Source organism: Heptranchias perlo, chromosome 8, assembly GCF_035084215.1.
Source record: "Heptranchias perlo isolate sHepPer1 chromosome 8, sHepPer1.hap1, whole genome shotgun sequence".
NCBI classification, from domain to species: Eukaryota; Metazoa; Chordata; class Chondrichthyes; order Hexanchiformes; family Hexanchidae; genus Heptranchias; species Heptranchias perlo.
This window is the reverse complement of record NC_090332.1, coordinates 31,327,844-31,350,287: the sequence shown is the minus strand read 5'-3', so window position 1 is coordinate 31,350,287 and position 22,444 is coordinate 31,327,844. Positions and strand designations below refer to the sequence as shown.

Sequence of the window (22,444 nt, the reverse complement as noted above, 5' to 3'; positions counted from 1 at the left end):
TCGCCTCAGAAACGGTAAGTTTTGTTTATTCGGGTCTGCCACGCGCACCTTCACCCCCCCGCTGCCAACCCGCCACCATTTCAAAATTGAGCCCATGGTCTTTATCAAAATCATATAGTTCAAGAGGGTTATTTTAAAATTCACTCTTTTGAGAATCAATGTTTACAGGTGTGCAAAGGGGGCATACATACAATTCCCAACATAGTCATTATTCAAAGGTTTCAATGCCTGATAAGAAATAAATTTTGTAGAAATAGCTAACAACATTTTCAACTTACTTTGAGAATAAGCTAGTATATATGGATGCACAGAGGTATGCATCAAATCTGTCAATCTAAACTTTCTTTTTATGTAATTATCTATTTTAAAATATCCCCAAATTTCTCCCCCCGGATTCACATTTCTGTTCCCGGGGTGCATAGTCTGCTTCAAGACCACCTCTAATGTCCCCTGCAGCTTAACACCAGAAAGCATGAGATATTACCCATCTAATTTTTCCTGCCTCTTATAGGGATGCTTCCCAATCACCTCTCAGTGCCTTTCGGTTAACATGGTTCTCATCAGGAACTGAGCAGGAGCTGAGATTAAATTAACATTGGCCCCATTCTATGCACTGCAAGTTAGTGCTCTAATGCTAGTGCAACTTCACCACCTCCCAACTCCAGTTTCTAAACAATCCAAGAATCTAATAACAGAAGGACCCTTACCAAGTTTTCTAAAGATCTTACCATAAAAGTTTTAAGACATTGAGGTGGCAAATTAATGTTCAAGGACACAGTGTATACTGACACACAACTCAACACACCAATGATTTTCAACCCACAAAAAACTGAGGCAGATGAGAGGATGTAATTTATCAAGTTTGTTGAAAATCCAATAAAGAGTTTTAAATCACTGTGGTTATATATCAGTATTTACAGATCCAGGAACAGGACACACAGACTGCTTCCTGCATGATCATTTTTGGGAGGAACTAATATCTGCTTAAAGGAGATTCACAGATCACAATAGATATTTTGATAGAGGGTACCATTGTTCTATTGAGGAGTACTTTTGTATTCTTAAGTGTCCATAACTGTGCATTAGTATGGTTGAAAATGTTTTCATTTGAAAAATTAATTACTGTAACTAAGCTGATTTTAGAAGCATTGAACTTAAGCGATTATTAAAAAATTTTCAGAGAGACATATATCGATGTTTTTAATTTTATTTCTGTATAAGTACTTTTTTAAATGCTGAATGCTCCAAATGCAAATTTCAAGGATTGCTTGAATAAAATGAGGAGCATATTGCATTTTTACTTTTGATATTGCTGTGAAATTAGGATTGTAGATTGCTTTTTAAAAAATCAGATAAAGAACTTTAAAGTATCATATCTGTATTCACACATAGACAGATAGAGACAGCGACAGACCATGTAACAGAACTCCCCCTCAAAAAATACTTTGAGTGGCGAAATTAGAATAATTCAGAACTGGGTACTGTTCATATGGTTTAAAGGAAAGAGTGAAATGGTATTCAGACTTTGAAGGCTTGTATCAGGATGTCAAATTGCAGATGTCCAACAAAATGCAGAGATGGCTTCTGTCAATAGGCAGACAATGATGTATTGAAGAAAAAATATGAAGTGTAATGATTTCATATAATTCCTTAAATTTCTCATAATAAAAAGCTGTTATAATCCCAAACACAAATATCTGATTTAAACTTAATTATTTGGTTCATGGATAGGTAATCTACTGTGCTTGATATGTGCATTTTATGTAGAATAGATATTTTTGACCATTATTTGAAATCTAAACTAGGATCGGTAGGTCAAAATACTGCTCTTTCCCACTTTCAGTTCATTGGGTATAATTGCATTTCTAGTATCCAGTGCAGATGCCGATGTTCTAGGATGAACAGATGGTTATTCAAGCTAATGGAAGCATCACTGTAGTAATAAGTGTTACTATGTACACAAACAGACATGAAGATTGGAAAGATTTAAAACTCATCACCTCCAGTCATCAGGATCCTTTCCAATCTGTACCATCAGACAGAAGAAAGAAAACTGCTCTTGCTGTAACTAAAGAAGGGAATAATTTTATATACGTAATTTTATACCAATCTTGCATTGTGGTTAAAGCAAAAATAAATGTGATCTGTATATAGAAATCACATTTCTTTTTGCTTTAACTACAATGCCATTTTGGAGTAAAATGTTTCTGGCATCCAACAGTATACCAAGTATACCAACAGTTTTAAGATGCAGCATATTGAGCTGACCATATGTTAAAGTACTGTTCAGTGGCTGAGTGATTCATGCCCGTCACATTCCAGTATATCAATTAAACCTCCTTGAATTCTGCATGATTTGTGTCTGTGTTATTAAACCCTGCTAATTCATCCCACTTATATGTATGTTATAAATCTCTAGGAGTGCTGCATGATTCATGAGAATCCGCAAGCATGTTACTGGAAATTTTGTGCTTGTAATTAACAATAAATTGTTTATAATATTGTGCAATTAAATCTTCCAGTCACACTGCAAACAAACTATAAAATGGAGTTTTGTTTTAATATATTTGAAGGTAAAGATTTCAGTCTTTATGATTAATAGATTATCAGCTTCTCTTCACAAATATTATATTTGTTATTGAATTTATTAATAGATACAACCCAACCAGTCTGTAAGTCACCTTGGGACCAATCTTACATTCTCATTACAATGCTACCTAGATTTGAAAATTAATGAACAGTAACATATTCTTTTCATCTTTTATTACATATAGATCACTATGTTTCCTTCACCAATCGTATTTGTATTATAATTTTCCAGTATTGTATACATGTCCTACTTTTAACAATTTATTTAATATATAAGCATCAAATTTTAGAAAAAGGTATTCAAATCACTGCAATGTCCAGAGGCAAGAAGGTCACAAGATTGTCTCTGCTACTTCTTTGCATAATCAAGTTCATATTTTATGATAATGTAACTATATTTTCTCAATGCACAAATATCAAGCATAATGTTCTCAACAAATGTGTGTGTATTTGTGTGTGTGAATTATTTATAAAAAGTAAAGCACAGAATATTACTAAAATGTACTGAACTGGAATGGATGGAAAACTTTGCCTAAAGATTGACCTCCATATAACTGCTTAATATATAAAAAACAAATTGGAACTTATTTAATTATATAACTGGGTTTCATTGTGAGGTTTTGTAAGGTGTTGGCTGCACCCATCCAGTAGACTTGGGGGGAAACTCTCTGTGCGAATTTAGATGAAAATAGAATTAACTACACCAGCTGTTGTTTGGATTTTTGGAACAGTTCAACCTGACTTGAATCCAACCTGTCAAATTCAACATCATGTGAAATTGCACAGTAGTATGTAGTAAAAGTGAAAGCTTGGGTCTGCTGTAAGATTTTCATTGGGAACAGGTTCATATCTTTTTGTTGAATAGCATAACTTATATTTTTTGAAAAATTCTTAATGAAACCAATTAAAGCCCAATAGTAATTTAACCGAATTTAACAAGCCATGTTTGGGGAATTTTAAATATTTTGGCCTGACACCCTATTCAGTTCATCAGCAAAGGAAATTCCACCCCTTGTTTCACACAGAAACGGAGACAGACTGCATGGATGGCTTTTTTTGTGCGAGGACCTGGTTAGCTGTTATGTTGACTGTTTCCTGAGGAATCTTTTTAACCTGTAGACTAGTTTTAATTTTGAGAAACGAAATTTTAAAAAACTTTGATGTAACTTAGAAGCATGTCATATAAATAATGCATTTTTAAAATTAAAATGTATGTGACATATACAATGTATTTAATTTTATTCTTGTATGGGTAAAAGAGCCATATAATTCACCCATGACTGTATTGCTCAAGGATTATTCTGCCTTCTTTCATCTTAAAATACCTCAGATTATTCTGTACTACTACATCTGAAACAGTGTCCATCTCCTTGAAATAAATGATCATATAATTAACAAGGATGAATCATCAGAGAATTCCAACACTGTTCAAGTGTTCTAGTCAAAGGTGGAACTAATTCATTTCAACTGATTTCCACTGCTTGGTGCACGTTTTTGATTTTTTAAATTCCTGGCAACAGCATTAGATTCATGAGTCCATACATCAAGTCAGTAGTTTAATGCGCAAATGAAATTGAATTCAAAGCAGAAAACTAATTGAAGGACAGAAACAAAGGTGCTCAGTAATGTGGTTTTATTAATCTGAAATACTGCATTTGCATAATTATTTCTTCTTTTTAGTATGCCTACAGAAACTGAATGTTATAATGAAGGGCTTGTTCTTGGCAAGAAGCAACAAAATGCATTCATCGTGTAGGAAAAACACACTATCATTCTAAAAAGAAAGACAGCTATTTGGAAATTAGTTGCTTTGTTTTCGGATTACATGGAGAACAAATTACATGTCTGTTTGATTTCAAAAATTGCAATAATGTATTGGTTCTGCAAAACTAAATCTTCATTACGTAATCAATTAGGATACACATTAGCTAATTATTCAATCAATAATCAACTGTACTCTGTAGTGAAATTGTAGTCAAATATTACAATGTAGTATATAGTACAGAATTGCACAAATGACTGTTATGTATGGACGTAATCTTATCACAACAGAAACAGCAGGAGATTGGTATTGAAATAGCAAGGAGTAATGACAAAAGGTGGAAAATATTAGAGTGTTACTTAATTGACAAAAATCTGGTAAATTCCACAATTCCTGAACTACTCTGTCATTATGGTAGTTGTATTTCTAATGCCTGCATTATGAATCTGCAGAGGACATCCTGATTTAAGTGCTGTTACTATGTTATTTTGGCAGCTACTGTAGGATACTTAAGATATATTGAATAACTTCAAAGTCAGGCCATGCATAAAGTGGGGTTGAAGATGCCCTGGATCTCTCTGACTAATGCGCAGTGCCTCTTGGTGTTTCTTTGACTAATACCCGGTCCTTTTGCTTACACCATTCTAGATGTGTTTTATGGGAACTTTCTAGCGTAAATTTTCAATTTGGCCCATGATAAATCTTAAAGCCTAACCTATTTGTTTCAAACAACACACCAGATATAATATATAGAGGGTTAAATTGGTTAAAGAGGCATAAAGTACAAAAGCAAGGAGGTTTTGATGAACCTTTATAAAACATTGGTTCGGCCACAATTGGAGTATTGTGTCCAAATCTGGGCACCACTCTTTAGGAAGGATGTGAAGGCCTTAGAGAGGGTGCAGAAAAGATTTACTAGAATGGTTCCAGCAAGGAGGGACTTCAGTTACGTAGATAGACTGGAGAAGCTAGGATTGTTCTCCTTACAGTAGAGAAGGTTGAGAGGAGATTTGATAGAGGTGTTCAAAATCATGAGGGGTCTAGACAGAGCAGATAGAGAGAAACTGTTCCCACTGGCGGAAGGGTCAAGAACCAGAGGACACAGAGTAAAGGTGATTGGCAAAAGAACCAAAGGCAACATGAGGAAAAACTTTTTTACGCAGCAAGTGGAATGCATTGCCTGAAAGGGTGGTGGAGGCAGATTCAATCATGGCTTTCAAAAGGGAATTGATTAAGTACTTGAAGGAAAAAAAAATGCAGGGCTACGGGGAAAGGGTGAGGGAGTGGGACTAGCTGGGTTGCTCTTGCAGGGAGCTGGCATGGGCTCAACAGGCCGAATGGCCTCCTTCTGTGCTGTATCAATTCAATGATTCTGTGATAACGGGCGCTGGGATCGCGGTGCACGATTAACCCACACCCGATCATTGCGATGCAGGCAGCACGTAACATTCGTGCTGCTTGGTGATTTCAATGATTGCTGTGTGCAGCCAGCGCTACCTGTGTTTTGATTGGCTGCATGCACCAGCAAGGGGCCCAGATATTGCAAGTGGCTAGCACCACCTAAAGGCGGCCTAAACCTCTTAAAGGGGTGTACTGTGGTTGTAGGAAATGGTAGAAGTCAATTGTGAAGTGAATCTGTGCTGCATTAGAATCATTGAATCATAGAAAGGTTAAAGCACGGAAGAAGGCCATTTGGCCTGTCGAGTCCGCGCCAGCTCTATGCAAGAGCAGTGCGGCTAGTCCCACTCCCCCGCCCTATCCCCGATAGAATCATAGAAAAGTTACACAAACACACCAGATATAACATATGGGGGGTTAAATTGGTTAAAGAGGCATAGAGTACATACAGTTATGATGAACCTGTATAAAACACTGGTTCGGCCACAACTGGAGTATTGGGCCCGATTTTAGCACCCGCTACCGGGTGCGTTCTCGGCGGGGGGGCCCCAAAAATCCCGAAATCCAGGTGCGGGACCGGATCGCGCCTCGATCCCGCCCACTTCCGGGTTCTGCGCTGATGTGCGGGGGTGCATGCGCAGCCCCCGCTGGTGGGAATCCCGCAGGCAATTAAAGCCAACGGGATGCCACTTGAGTGTATTTACTTTGCTTGTTCAGGTCATTAACTGACCTGATTAAGGGACTGTGTGTGATTTTGGATAAACATGGGACTGTTTCACACACTGGGGGAAACACTCTCAGTTGAAATGGACGTGTTGCAGCCGTCAGCCTGTGGCAGCTGCAAAGGTCCATTTGACAGGTGGTGGGGGGGGGGGGAGACCCTCACCCATTGCAGGAGGCCGCTCTGTCACTTGGGACAAAGTTTGGCCTCCACCACCCTCCTCCTGATGGTCGAAGTCACCAACCTGCACACTTACCCCGGGGTCCGGAGACATGTACATACCTTGCGGACCCCCTCAGATGTACATCTTGCGGATGGGGGCCGCCGTAGCTGCAGTCATGACCTCCTCGGAGGGCGAACAGCATCACCAGCCTCACCACCCTCGCCATCCACGCCGTCCACCTCTGACACGTGGAGCTCCACAACAGAGTGCTGTGACACATCCACCTGTACAGCAGGAGGGAGGGCTACCGCAGAGAGAGATGCGTCGCAGAGGGCACTACCCTCGCCACACGTTCCACAGACCGAGGCTCAGCCTCCTGGACCTCTCTGAGCAGCAGTGCACACGAAGGCTCAGAGTCACTCGACATGTAGCCGTGGACATCTGCAGCCTCTCTCATGCCGAGCTGCTCCTGGCTGGCCCGTGCACCATCTTCCTACCTGTCGCTGTCAAAGTCACCACTGCCCTCCCGAACTTCTGCTCCACAGCCTTCCAGGCTGCAACCGGGGACATCCCCGATGTCTCTCAGTCGTCTGCGCAGAAGAGCCCTGCAAATACACCTACACCCACTCTGCAGTGACACACTGGGTGGCATCAGTGGTGGGTCCTCATAGGGATACCCAGCAGCGGGCATTATTGCACAAACCGGACAGCATTCGCGAAGACATGGCAGTAGTGGTGCCAATATAATGTGTGATGTGAGTTGTTCTTTAATTCAATAGAAGTAAGAACCATGACAAACCCTCAAACACCCTTGTGCATCCCCTTCATGCTCACGACACGTTTGCCTTACGCTTCCAACTGCACATATGTGATGCATGCCCTGTGGCTGCAGCACAGGTGGTGGCAGGTTGAGTGAGGCTGGCCGTGAGAGAGATGCACGAGAGGGTGAGTATGGGATAGAGCCATGAGATTGTATGAGGATTGGGTTGCGTGGTAGTAGCGGGGTGAGTACTCGCGAGGTGAGTAGGTGCAGGTAAGATGAGGATGAGGTTTGAGTGGGTATGAGGGGTGATGTGACAGAGTAGTGTTGGCAGTGCCGAAGGAGATGTGGGGTGGGGGCAGTGTTGTGGCAGACGGAGTGTAGGGGAAAGACTACGTGTTCTCACTGTGGCTGACCTACTGAGGTCATTGGAGCGCCTCCTGCACTGTATGCAGGTGGGCGATATGTTGGTGGTGCAGGTGACCCCCTCTGCCACCTCGAGCCAGGCCTTCCTGGTGGCAGAGGCAGGCCGCTTCCTCCCGCCCGCCGGGGGGAAGATCTCTGTCCTCCCCCTCCTCCTCACCCCATCAAATGATACCTGGGGTGAGGCATCATTAAACTGGGAGCAGCCTTCCCCCTGGGCTGCTTCATGCTGTAATTTTTGCTGTTTGTGGCAGCATCAGTCAGTGGAGGACTGCCCCTTTAAATAGAGCGCCTCCAGCTGACAGATCTTACTGCGCATGCGCAGCCCGCCCGACGCGCAGATCAGCATCGGGGAATCCGGAGGAGCAGGTAAGTAGATCCAATTAGTGTGTTGCCTGCTACGATCGCGCGGGCAACCGACTAATTTCACCGGGCGCGTTGAAAACGCGCCCACTGGCCTACCCGCCGACAACCCGCACCCCTGGTAAAATCGGGCCCATTGTGTCCAATTCTGAGCACCGCACTTTAGGAAGGATGTGAAGGCCTTAGAGAGTGAAGATAGTGAACCATGGCGATGATGGGAACTCTAGAATTTTTAATGATCAACAACTTGGCTGCTCAAAGTTTGTGGGACTCTTATATTTTCAAAATACAAGACATGGGTCTGAACGGAGTCTGAACGAAGATCAGAAATCGCACATGTAAAACACAGGTGCAGGTCTCGTGCTTATGTTTAAAAACTGTTGTTTTATTTTAAAATATTGAATAAAGGTTGCGCACCACTACATTCCACATCCTCCAACCTGAACGCCAGACCTCACCAATCTACCGATCTGAGTTTGTGCGGGGCCTACAAGAGAGTGTGCACTAAGGTTCTCTGATGATGCACTAGAGACCTTGGTGCAAGAGGTGGATAGAAGGAGGGGCATCCTATATCCGGAGGGGAGCAAGAGGCCCTCCAGTCACATGTCCCGAGGCAGTGAGAGGCAGTCGAGGACGAGGTCAATGCCAGGAGCATAGCAACACGCACGTGGATGCAGTGCAGGAAGAAATGTAATGATTTGACATGAATGGTAAAGGTATGTGAGTTCAACTGTCAAGTGGCATATCCTATCAACTGCATCATTAGCCACATCCACTGCTCCACGCACTACACCCCCCATCACCCACCTACCAACAAACTCTTCCAATCAGATGCTTCATCTCACCCTCACACATTACCACTGTTGCAAGCTGCACACTCACAACTCACGGGTCACACAAACTGGTAGCTATTCAACCATGACAGCCACATCACCCAAACACCTTGCAGGACACTCATCGACACACGTCTCGCTTTCTTGCAGGAGAAGGTGGCGCATAACAGGATGCAGCAAGAGGCAGTGGCTCCATGGAATATGAACCTGCTGCCCTCTCTCAGGATGACAGCATTCCTGTCCCACGCTTGCCACTCTGCCAGTGCCCTTGCTGTTGCCTGCCAGCTAGCCAGCCCACTCTCTGTACAGTACTGAAACATTATTATAGGGACATAGGATCAGGAGTAGGCCATTTAGCCTCTCGAGCCTGTTCCGCCATTCAATGAGATCATGGCTGATCTATAATCTAACTCCATATCCCTTAATACCTTTGGTTAACAAAAATCTATCAATCTCAGGTTTAAAATTAATAATTGAGCTAGCATCAACTGCTGTTTGCGGAAGTGAGTTCCAAACTTCTACCACCCTTTGCGTGTAGAAGTGTTTCCTAACTTCACTCCTGAAAGTTCTGGCTCTAATTTTTAGGCTATGTCCCCATGTCCTAGTATTCAAGTGTAGGAGACCTCCAAAAACAGGTATAAATACATCAGCAGCCAGAAGCAATAATCCAGCAACTAACCTGTAACTCCTGCATGATCCCTTTAAATAGCGCTGGTGGGAGGTTTTCCATGCCATTTAAAACCTGTTCAGCTGTGCGTTGACTGGAGCATGGAGTTACAAAATAGCAGCGGTTCCTTTAAATCAGCGTTGCACACTGAAGTCACGCCGGAAGTGTGCGCGAGCATCTCGGACACCATTTTTAGGACTTAGATGTTTGCGTAGTGCCTACAGGACGGGTGCTATGCGGCCCAATTTAGCCTCCATAATCTTTAACCTGAATTTGACACAGAGATGGGACTGGCTACATTTAAGTGTGTATAGGATACAGATGCTACTGAGATAAATATGTGCTCTTTCTACTAGCCAACTGTAGTCTTCAGGTGCAGCAGGGTTAGAGGCTGGGGGATAATTGTATCTGGGCAAGCGGACATAATTCAAACCCCATTTTAAACATTTGCATTCTGTTGTTAATTTTATATTTAGCACGCATTAAATCCAGCATACGGGGCATGCATTTCACTGAAAACTGATTATAAATGCCTACAGTACCAGTTATTTCTGTGGGTGGTGCTGTGATAATTACTTTCAATTTTAAAGGTGTCACATTGTGTGACACGCAATACCTGTTATTTTATAGTGAGAGTATATCACACCAGGGTTCCCATAAATTGCTAAAAATGTTTTCTGACTTTTAAAAAAATTTGCCCTTCTAACTAAATTTTCTAAGGGGTGAAATTGGTCTTGAGCAGTAGTGCAAAATGGGTGACAGCAAATCGGCACCCATTTTACACTCTACCTGATTTTCTTTCTCATTGACTTCAGTTTGAATCGTTATCGCTGGTTTTGAGCTATTGTGCACAATAACATGATTAAATTTATCCACTGTATCTACTAGTTGTTAGTAATTAAAATGTTAACATTTTTTAACTGTCAACATGACAAAGACGATTATTGGAGGCTATTTGATTCAAAATTCAACTTATTTTTAAAAGTGCATCAAATTACTATCAGGAGACAATTTTCATGTTGTGCACTAAGGTTCTCTGATGATGCACTAGAGGCCTTGGTGCAAGAGGTGGATAGAAGGAGGGGCATCCTATATCCGGAGGGGAGCAAGAGGCCCTCCAGTCACATGTCCCGAGGCAGTGAGAGGCAGTAGAGGACCTTAGTGCATAAAAACAGGCCAGTAGTGGCACCATAATCGGGTGGTAAACAGAAACACTGACTTACCGTTGCTTGTTCACGCGTTCTGATTTTCGGATGGACCTTGATTTACGCATTCAGAGCTCCTGCCAGAAACAGTCAGGGCCAAATGAATAAATGTCAAGTCTGGTCATATGATGTAGTCAGGACACCCAACACTATTTTAGTCTCATCCCTTATTGTCGCTGCTAGTTCCTGACTCCATCCACAAACCACTGACAAAATAAATCGGGTGACAGCCATTACCAATGATATTTACAGGGCTCCTAAGCTGCTCTCAGGTAAAACACTAGAAAATTTGGGGAGACATTTTGCTTGGACTACATAGTGGCCTAGAAATTGGGTCATGCAGCACCCGTGTTTCAGGCGTTAAACGGCCTCCTAAGACTCCAATATGGCGAGTAGAAAGCTCACGGGCCAAAAGTGTTCCGCCTGCCATATTAGTGAAGGCCAAAAAATCATAGTGCTGTCCCCGTGCCTGAAGCAGGCGTTGCAAATACAAATAATGGAGCATAACGCCTGTTTGAGGCCCCGACTGCAAGATTGGCTTGCCCTGAGGCAGCCGGCGTCAGCTGCACTCAGCAAAACCAGGCCTACATGTGGCCTAACAGGTGATCCTTAAAGGGACTGCCTGTACGGCCACAAGCAACAAGGTAAGTTTTTAAAATATACTCACCTGAACGTGGAGCCAGGAGGAACGTGAGCCGCTGCCAGCCACCGATCAGCCCCAATCGCCATCGCTCCCCCACCCCCGGCCACCATTACCTCCCCCAGCTACTTCTCCTGCCACCCCCCACTCCCGTCACCCCACCACTGGCCAACACTACCTTCCACAACCTGGCCATTGCTATTTCCCGACACAATCGCCCTCCTACCCGGTCGCCTCCATCCCACCTGAGGGCCGCGGCAACGTCAGCTCTCTATTGCACTGTACCAGTGAGTTGCCTGTTTTTTTTATTCATTCATTGGATGTGGGTGTCGCTGGCAACGCCAGCATTTATTGCTCATCCCTAATTGCCCTTGAGAAGGTGGTGGTGAGCCACCTTCTTGAACCGCTGCAGTCCCGTGTGGTGAAGGTTCTCCCACAGTGCTGTTAGGAAGGGATTGCCAGGATTTTGACCTAGCGACGATGAAGGAACGGCGATATATTTCCAAGTCAGGATGGTGTGTAACTTGGAGGGCAACAAGCAGGTGGTGTTGTTCCCATGTGCCTGCTGCCCTTGTCCTTCTAGGTGGTAGAGGTCGGGGGTTTGGGAGGTGCTGTCGAAGAAGCCTTGGCGAGTTGCTGCAGTGTATCTTGTAGATGGTACACACTGCAGCCATGATGCGCCAGTGGTGGAGGGAGTGAATGTTTAGGGTGGTGGATGGGATGCCAATTAAGCGGGCTGCTTTGTCCTGGATGGTGTCGAGCTTCTTGAGTGTTGTTGGAGCTGCACTCATCCGGGCAAGTGGAGAGTATTCCATCACACTCCTGACTTGTGCCTTGTAGATGGTGGAAAGGCTTTGTTGCTCTCTGCAGTCCATCAGTTCGATGGAAATGAAGCCCAAGGCCCAATATCGTGGTGCCTTAAGCTTCACCATTCAAACACGCCCGAATTTCGAGGTCAGTGGGTTTCTTTTGCTACTTATCATAGTACGTTACAGCACAAAAGGAGGCCATTCAGCCCATCATGCCTGTGCCGGCTCTTTGAAAGAGGTTTCCAATTAGTCCCACTCCCCTGCTCTTTCCCCATAGCCCTGCAAATTTTTTCCCTTCAAGTATTTATCTAATTCCCTTTTGAAAGTTATGATTGAATCTGTTTCCACCACCCTTTCAGGCAGTGCATTCCAGATCATAACAACTCTCTGCTTAAAAAAATGTTTCCTGATGTCGTCTCTGGTTCTTTTACCAATTACTTTAAACCTATGTCCTCTGGTTACCGACCCTTCTGCTATTGGAAACAGTTTCTCCTTATTTACTCTATCAAAACACTTCATGATTTTGGATACGTCTATCAGATCTCCTCTAACCTTCTCTGCTCTAAAGAGAACAACCCCAGCTTCTCCAGTCTCTCCACATAACTGAAGTCCCTCATCCCTGGTACCATTCTAGTAAATCTGTGGGAGAACCTTCACCGCACGGACTGCAACGCTTCAAGGCGGCGGCTCACCACAACCTTCTCAAGGGCAATTAGGGATGGGCAATAAATGCTAGCCTTGCCAGTGACACCCACATCCCATAAATGAATTTAAAAAATCTCTTCTGCGCCCTCTCCAAGGCCTTCCTAAAGTGTGGTGCCCAGAATTGAACACAATACTCCAGCTGAGGCCTAACCAGTGTTTTATAAAGGTTTAGCATAACTTCCTTGCTATTGTACTCTATGTCCCCATTTATAAAGCCAAGGACCCCATATGCCTTTTTAACAGCCTTCTCAACTTGTTCTGCCACCTTCAAAGGTTTGTGTACATACACCCCCAGGTCTCTCTGTTCCTGCACTCCCTTTAAAATTGTACCATTTAGTTGAAATTGTCTCTCCTCAATCTTCCTACTAAAATGTATCACTTCACACTTTTCTGTGGTGAATTTCATCTGCCATGTGTCTGCCCATTTCACCAGTCTGTCTATGTCCTCCTGAAGTCTGTTACTAAATAGATGTCGAATGTTCTGAACTCTTAAGGGACTTCTAACAATGCCAGTTTTTCTTCATGGGGGTCCTTCTGGCAATTTTATGTTGGTAAGAGCCGGAGGAGGAAGAGGAGCAGCAGTAGGAAGAAGGGGCAAATACAGGTGCAGCTGCAGGGACAGCTAATAGAAGGAGTCGTGCTTGCAGGAATCTTTACCCTCTCAACAGAATGTATAGGCCCAGGACAACATACCAACAATTCTCTAAAGCTCAGTGCATAAGAACACTGCACTTCTCTAGGGAGGATGCCACAGAATTGTGTCACCTCCTGCAACAAGACCTGCAACCAACTCCTGCTGCTAGCACAGCATTGCCTGTTGCAGTCAAGGTCAATGCAGCCCTCAGCTTCTTTGCCTCCAGCTCCTTCCAGGCTGTACATGGGAATATCGGTAATATCAGTAAGTCTGCAGTTCATACTTGAATTATGATGGTGACATATGCCATATTTCCTAGAATAAACACTTTTATCACTTTCCCTATGGACAACCGAAAGCAGCAGGATAGGGCTCTGGAGTTCACCCAATTGCAGGCTCCCCCAACTCCATGGCCTCATTTACTGTGCCGATGTCAGATGAAGGGCTCCTTCAGATGACCTCATTGCCTTCATGAATCACAAGGGCTTACTGTCTATTAATGTACAATTGGTGCAAGATCATCAGCAGCGTATCATTCGCCCGCTTTGCTGACAGCTGCCATGATGCTTTTATAGCCAGCTGCAAAACCAGACCGTGGGACCACCTGCTACCAAAAAGGTAAGTTTTTGAAATTTACTTACCTGAATGTGGAGCTGGGAGGCTGACCCCACATTTAAAGAAATTGGGCTGCTGCTCCCCCTCGAACGCCGCCACTCCCTCCCCACTCCGGCCTCCGAACCCTCTCCCCAGCCTCCTCCCTCCCGAGCTTCTGATTTCCCGGCCCCGGCTTCCGATCCCTCCCCTTGGCCTCCCATCTGCCCCCTGGCCTCCTATCTCCTGAACCCCAACCCTCACTTACCTGAGGGACGATTTTTCATAACTCTATAGTACTAGAGTTTGAATCCAACTCCACAAGTGGGCCCAGCCAAAATCATAACCGTATGAATAGTATCATGCCACTGTTCATCTGGATGTTCCCAGATTTCATTTTGCACTGCCTTGTGCAACAGGCATACTCTAGGTCTATGGCAGAAAAAAAAGGTTTGGAACTTGTTCACTGATACTATTATGTTTCTTGATGTTCCATATGAAAATTATCTAGCTTGGATTGCAAAAACAGAAAAGGTCTGTTAAGGATTCTGCAAAGGTATAGTGTCTCCTTACACTTCAATAGATCCAAGATCCTGTGTGTGTTTGCACTGTTCCTTCATGAGAGATAACAATAGCTATATCCGTGGGGTCTCAATATTCTGAAAATGTGGTGCATTCCTCTATAGACTCACCGGTGTCTGCACTTTTGATGTGTTTACATCATTAATATGGTAGCAACAGCTACTTTAATTAATTACTTGAAACACAACAAATGCCATAGGACATTACTAGTTGAAGATTTGTGGACCTTTACTATATATTTTTGGCATATTTTTGACATGAAGTCAATGAGAATCACAGTGAAAACTCTCCAGTGGTTGGAGTCATACCGAGCACAAAAGAAGATGGTAGTGGTTGTTGGAAGCCAATCATCTCAGCCCCAGGGCATTGCTGCAGGAGTTCCTCAGGGCAGTGTCCTAGGCCCAACCATCTTCAGCTGCTTCATCAATGACCTTCCCTCCATCATAAGGTCAGAAGTGGGGATGTTCGCTGATGATCACACAGTGTTCAGTTCCATTCGCAACCCCTCAGATAATGAAGCAGCCTGTGCCCGCATGCAGCATACAGCAAGACCTGGACTTGTGCCTGCATGCAGCATACAGCAAGACCTGAGCAACATCCAGGCTTGGGCTCATAAGTGGCAAGTAACATTCGCGCCAGATAAGTGCCGTTGAGAGTCTAACCACCTCCCCTTGACATTCAACAGTATTACCATCGCCGAATCCCCCACCATCAACATCCTGGGGGGGTCACCATTGACCAGAAACTTAACTGGACCAGTCACATAAATACTGTGGCTACAAGAGCAGGTCAGAAACTGGGTATTCTGCAGCGAGTGACTCACCTCCTGACTCCCTAAAGCCTTTCCACCATCTACAAGGCATAAGTCAGGAGAGTGATGGAATACTCTCCACTTGCCTGAATGAGTGCAGCTCTAATAACACTCAAGAAGCTCGACACCATCCAGGACAAAGCAGCCTGCTTGATTGGCACCCCATCCACCATCTTAAACATTCACTCCCTCCACCACCGGTGCACCGTGGCTGCAGTGTGTATCATTTACAAGATACACTGCGGCAACTCGCCAAGGTGTCTTCGACAGCACCTCCCAAACCCGCAACCTCTACCATCTAGAAGGACAAGGGCAGCAGACGCGTGGGAACAACACCACCTGCTCGTTCCCCTCCAAGTCACATAGCATCCTGACTTGGAAATATCTCGCCATTCCTTCATCATCGCTGGGTCAAAATCCTGGAACTCCCTACCTAATAGCATTGTGGGAGTACCTTCACCACACGGACTGCAGCAGTTCAAGAAGGCGGCTCACCACCACCTTCTCAAGGGCAATTAGGGATGGGCAATAAATGCTGGCCTTGCCAGCGACGCCCACATCCCATGAATGAATAAATAAAACATATATACCATTAGAATTTATAACTTCTCTTTCTTGTCCAAGCTCCTTGAATGTGTTGTCACCTCCCAGCTGTTTGTTCACCTCCCCCACAGCCAGAATGTCCTACAATTGAACATTGGAAAAACTGAAGCTGTTGTTTCCCACACGTGCCAAAAACTCCATACCCATGTCATTAACTCCATTCCCCTCCCTGGATGCTCATTCAGAATGAACCAGTCTGCAAGTAACTTCAATGCTCTGTTTGACCCAGAGCTGAACTTCAAACCCATATACGAACATACGAAAAATTACAGACAGGAAAAGACTTACGAGTCCATCCAGCCTGTCCCACACAAATGTGATGTCTTATGCATCACAATACATAAACTCCCCATCTCAATGCGTAATCTCCTGAGAGAAATGAAAAACCAGATAAAAACCCAGGCCAATTAGGGGAAAAATCTGGAATATCATCTCCAACCCCCTTGGGTGATTGAAACTAGTCAAGAGATCACTCTGGCCCTGATTATTGCTATACAGTACCTACCTCTTGTACGAGGTGATTTCCACCCCAGCTAGAAAAAGGTCCAGCTCTCACGTGAAGGAACTCAGTGTTCACCGCACGAGCAGGCAGCCTGTTCCAGAGGTCCACTATTCTCTGGGAAAAGAACTACCTCGTAACATCTAACATAGTTCTGCCTTTACAAAAATTGAGATTGTGACCCCTGGTCCTCCCAAAAAAATTTAGTTGAAACGAACTGTCTAAAAAAATACTATCTAATCCATTCATCGTCTTATAAACTTCAATCAAATCACTCCTAAGTCTATGCTTCTCTACAGTGTAGATACCCAGCTCTTTGAGTCTATTTTGGTAACTAACATGCTTTAAACTGGGAATTAATCTTGTGGCCGGCTTCTGCACCCTTTCAAGCCTCAATATCACTTACCATGTGAGGAGACCAAAACTGGACACAGTATTCTAACTGAGGCCTAACCAAGGTCTTGTACAAGGACAAAATAGTACGCTTTGTTTTATGGTGAATTGTCCTGTAAATACACTCTATTTCGCTCTAGCCATTGCTTCAGGGCATTGGTCATGAACCTTTACAGATCTATGCACTGGAATGTCCAGATCTCTTTCTTTCTCCACCAGCTTTTGTTCTTTTTCCCGAAGGGTACATGTATATTCAGCATTTGCCCTGCCCACATGCAAAGCACTGCACATTTTTAAGTTGAACATCATTTGCCAGTAACTGGCCCAATGTCCCAGTGCATCTCGATCCGCTTGTAGTAGTTAAGCATCATCTACAGTCCTTACTCTGGCACATACCTTAGTATTATCTGCAAACTTGCAGATCATTTCCCCAACATCTACATCTAGATAATCAATGAAAATAGTAAATAGCAACAGTCCTGACACGAATCCCTACAGGACACCACTGGTGACCAGTCTCCAATCAGATCCAAATCCATTTACAACCACTTTCTGCCCACAGGCTTTCAGCCAGTTTTCAATCCAGTGCAGTACATTGCCACTAATATCTGAGGCTTCAATCTTTTAGGGAAGCCTCTTACATGGTACCTTATCAAAAGCTTTTTGAAAGTCTAGGTAGACAATATCTACTGGGCTTCTCTCATCCACTATCTTGGTGACTTCTTCAAAAAATACAACTGGGACAATTAGTTTTGGATTCCTCTAACTTCTATGGTTTCATGGCAGACCCCATATTTGGGTGGTGTGGAAAATAGAGATACCACATTGGTGCTGACAGAGGTGTCCTTCTGAGTCTGTGAGTCATGCCACAAGGATATTTCATTCTGTATCTATCCCATGTTATGCTTGACAGGAGAGATCTGTCCTGCCTCAAAATGGTTCAATGTCTATATGCTGATGAGTCTCTAACCTCCAAAAACAGAACAAATTTATGGTTTAGATACAAGTGGCCTTGCATTATATTATCTGAGATGGTTTTCCTTAACGTTCTCAGTTTTGCCAACATTTTTTTACCTTTCTGTGGTTTGTTACACTAAACAGAAGGAGATTTCTATATTATCAGCTGATGAAGTTGTAATTAACACTACTTCCCTTTTCAAAATCTGAAGCTGCAAATTAAGTGTGAATAGCTTGTTTAATTTAATGCAGTCATACTTAAATTTTCTGGATGACTTTTGCTAATAACTGAAAAAAATTACATCATTAACTAGTATAATGAGAATTTTGCACTTATCAGAAAGTGCTACATTTTGCACAATTGTGAGTATGACTATAAATGGCTAAAACATATCAAGACATACAAGTTTCTTTGCATCCATCAAGAAGTCAAAATTGAACTGTGTTTCACATTCATTATTGTTAGCTCTATTACATATAAATAAGACAGATGGTTTAATAGTACCTGCGGCTAGTGTTTGGCCTGAACCTGGTTCACTTGTTATACACCCAATCCGATTGCAGACAGTGATTGTAAAGTTGTAAATTCTGTAGGGTTTCAAATCTGTCACAGTGTAGGAATTTTGCTTGGCTGTTACTGTATGAATCACCTGTAATATATAATCAGTGCTGTGATCTTATCCAGTAAAATAATATCACATTACCTTATGCTCTGAAGAACAGATTAAAGTTGGTAGTTTTTTATGTTAAAGATAACATTGCCACACATGATATAGATGTATGTTATTCTTAATATAGGAATTTACTAAAACAGTTCACCATTATTTGTTGAAAATAAGTTCAAATAGAAATACCCGTGCTTTGCTGAAAAGATCTCTATGTTCTCGCTAATCTCCTGTGATGATGCTCACAGTTTGGGGTCTGGAGCATGATTATGATATTTAGCTGCTAAGATGGAGCTGTGTTTAACTTGCCTATCCCTTTAAGGTCACTGCTCAGGAAAGTGGTCTAAATACGCATATCCTGAGGTCAAGTTAGAGGCTAATTTTGAGGGACGTTTTTATAGATTGGCAGCTACTTATATATCCCTGGCTCTTGTCAGGGGGGAAGAGACCAGGTTATCATGATCAATGCTGAAATGTGACAGGCACATGCTAAAAGCAAGACTTTTTAAAATATAAATACTGGTCAATCGTCTATGGCTTTGCACATAGGTAGTCAAGGCCAAATGCAGTATTGAGGTCAAGCAGGATTAGAGGGCAGGAGATAATTGAATTGAACCAAGAAGGAAGACAGCGAAGTAGATGAGAAAATGGAGAAGGATAGAAAGAAAGGGAGGGGAGAGAAGGGAAGAGGGAGGAAATAAAGGAGGGGGAAGGGGAGGAGAAGAAGTAGGAAGGAGAGAAAAACATATGGGGAAAGGGAAAAGTGAGGGAGGGGAGAAGATGGAGTGAGTGTGGGGTGGGATTAGAAGGAGGATGGGGAAAGGAGGGTGAGGAGGTTGGCTCAATGGATGTACCAATTTGCTGGAATTTACAACAATGATCTCATGATCCAGTGCAAAAGCAGGTCAGTGGCAATTTCACTTCTTATTCTTTCATTCTTCAACACTGTGTGTCAATGGTCTTCCATATTTGTTTATGATCTTCCATGATGTTTACACCTCTCCTCTGTTGTCCAGCTGAGAGGGACTTCCCTTGCCTGGTTCCATCCTTATCTATCCAGTTGTAGCCAGAGAATCTCCTGCTTCTCTTCTTGCTCCCACATCGTTGCCTCCGGAGCCCCCAAGGATTTATCATCGGCCCCCTCCTACTTCTCATCTACAGGCTGCCCCTCAGTGACATCATCTGAAAACATAACGTCAGATTCCATATGTACGCTCACGACACCCAGCTCTACCTCACCATCACCTATCTAGGTCCCTCCACTGCATCTGATTTATCATGATGCTTGTCTGACATCCAGTATTGGATGAGCAGAAATTTCCTCCAATATTGAGCAGACCGAAGCCATTGTTTTCAGGCCCCACCACAAACTCCATTCCCTAGCCATTGATTCCATCCCCCTCCTTGGCCACTGTCTGAGATTGAACCGGACTGTTTGCAATCTTGTCGTCCTATTTGACCGTGAGCTGAGCTTCCGACTCCGTATTCTCTCCATCACCAAGATCACCTACTTCCACCTCCGTTATATCATCCATTTACATCCCAGCCTCAGCCCATCTACTGTTGAAACCCTCATCAATGCTTTTGTTACCTCTAGACTTGACTATTCCAATGCTCTCCTGGCCAGCCTCCCATCTTCCACCCTCCATAAACTTCAGCTCATCCAAAACTCTGCTGCCCGTGTCCAGACTCGCACCAAGTCCCGTTCACCCATCACCTCTGTGCTCGCTGACCTACATTGGCTCCTGGTCCACCTACGCCTCAAATTTAAAATTCTCATCCTTGTGTTCAAATCCCTCCATGGTCTAACCCCTCCCTATCTCCATAACCTCTTCCAGCCCTAAAACTCTCCGCGATCTCTGCGCTCCACTTCTCCAATGCTTGCCTCTTGTGCATCCCTGATTTCTTTTGCCACACCACTGGCAGCTGTGGCTTCAGATGTTCAGGTCCTAAGCTCTGGAATTCACTCCTTAAACCTCGCCGCCTCTCTCTGCCTTTAAGATGCTCCTTAAAACCTACCTCTTACTGTCCTAATCGCTCCTTATGTGGCTCAGTGTCAAACTTTGTCTGACAACACTCCTATGCAGTGCCATGGGAAATTTTACTACATTAAAGGTGCTATATAAATGCAAGTTGTTAGTGTATGATTCAATACGAGCCACAGTTTCATTTTTGGGCTCACAGTATTAAGATTTACATTACTGCTCCTTCTTACAAAATTCTCTGACCTACTTTGACAGGTGCGCATTTACTTTGATAACTTTCAATTGGGTTTTAAATTAATGTCTATTGAATTCACAGGTTGTTTCACACTTCTGTATGCTCAATTTGACAGTTTGTGAGTGGCCACAATCAATTTTTTTTTAGAAATGGAGTATTTGAAGAATATTAAAGATTCAGTTTGGGGCTGTCATATAACATTAAGTGATGCCTTATTGTTCTCAATATGTCATGTAATGGCATGTTCACAGCACCAGCTACCTTTGGGATCGTAAGACCACTCATTGTTTTTAATATGTAATACAGTCGATCTCACATGGTGTTACACACCAGTAATTGAAGACCAAATGTAAGTGGGATTTTAACAACCATTGAGTTTTACGCTGGAAAGGAGCTGCTGGCCTGTCTGTGGAAATTTGGGTGGCTCTTGGCCACCTGCGGGCATTCAGGACCAAGGTTTCAGGAGGATCTCACTGTAGGGAAGGGAGGAGCAGGGAATCCAAGACAGGGGAAGCTAAACACTCCTGCTTCTCCTACCCCCTCAAAGAAATGTAAAAACTTATTGTGAATGACCTCTTCTGTTTCCAATCCTCTTCTGCCTTGAGTTCATCTGGTGGGAAAGCCGCAGCGATTTCCTTGCTCAGGTGGATAAAATAGCGATCGGGGCCCGATGAGGACATTAGATCCCAATTTGCATATTTAAACATGGATCCTGCTAGCATCAGGTGGATGCATTTGCCACCTGCTTAGAAGAGCAGGCTAAGATCAGACAGTGAGATCCAGGCAGTTGCCTGGTTGATTTTAGCTGCCTACTTGCTCGGTTTTCGCCGGGTGAATAAAGTTTAAAATCAACCCAAGCAGGGTTAGAGAGTGGGGTATCATTTGACTTGGGCATGTATAGGTAATTCATTTTCCACTTTAATCACATGCATTCTGTCCTTATTTTTACATAATTCTTTGATTTTATCTTGTTTAGGCTTAAATAGAAAAACTTACGGCAATTTGCGAAGTCGGGTAATATTAATTCAATCCTCCCGGTGGGAAACTAATTCCGATCGGCCGCCCGTTTTACACCCTGCCCTGCTTGAACTCAATGGGAAATAAAATTGGTTGGAGTATAAAACTGGCAGCCAATCCAATCGAGTCAACTTTCCACTTGGCGGGTTGGATTAAAATTATCCCTGTAAAGTTAGTTGAAGCATAGAAGTTTCTTTGCAGTATAAGTTGAGGAGCTGGGAGATGCAAAACTGAGGTGCTTCTGTGCCACCACTGGTAGGAGTGTGTATTGTAATGTGATAATTTTACATGAGTAGTTTCCATTAAAAATGTAAACATAGGAATTTATAATAGGAGTGTGTGTAGACGGTGGATTTTTAATATATAGATAACTACATATATGACTACAAAGAACAACTAAGAGGTTAATAGGCTAGAACAACTATTTAAATACA

The 22,444-nt window shown here is 43.3% G+C and overlaps 1 protein-coding gene across 1 annotated transcript in view; it reads right to left on the bottom strand.

Moving 5' to 3' along the window:
- The window catches only part of ush2a (Usher syndrome 2A (autosomal recessive, mild)), a 744,800-nt gene that overhangs the window by 507,118 nt on the left and 215,238 nt on the right, over positions 1-22,444 (bottom strand). The window contains exon 22 of the mRNA XM_067989549.1: positions 18,614-18,758. Coding sequence (XP_067845650.1) covers positions 18,614-18,758 — 145 coding nt within the window. The remainder of the gene's footprint in view (positions 1-18,613; positions 18,759-22,444) is intronic.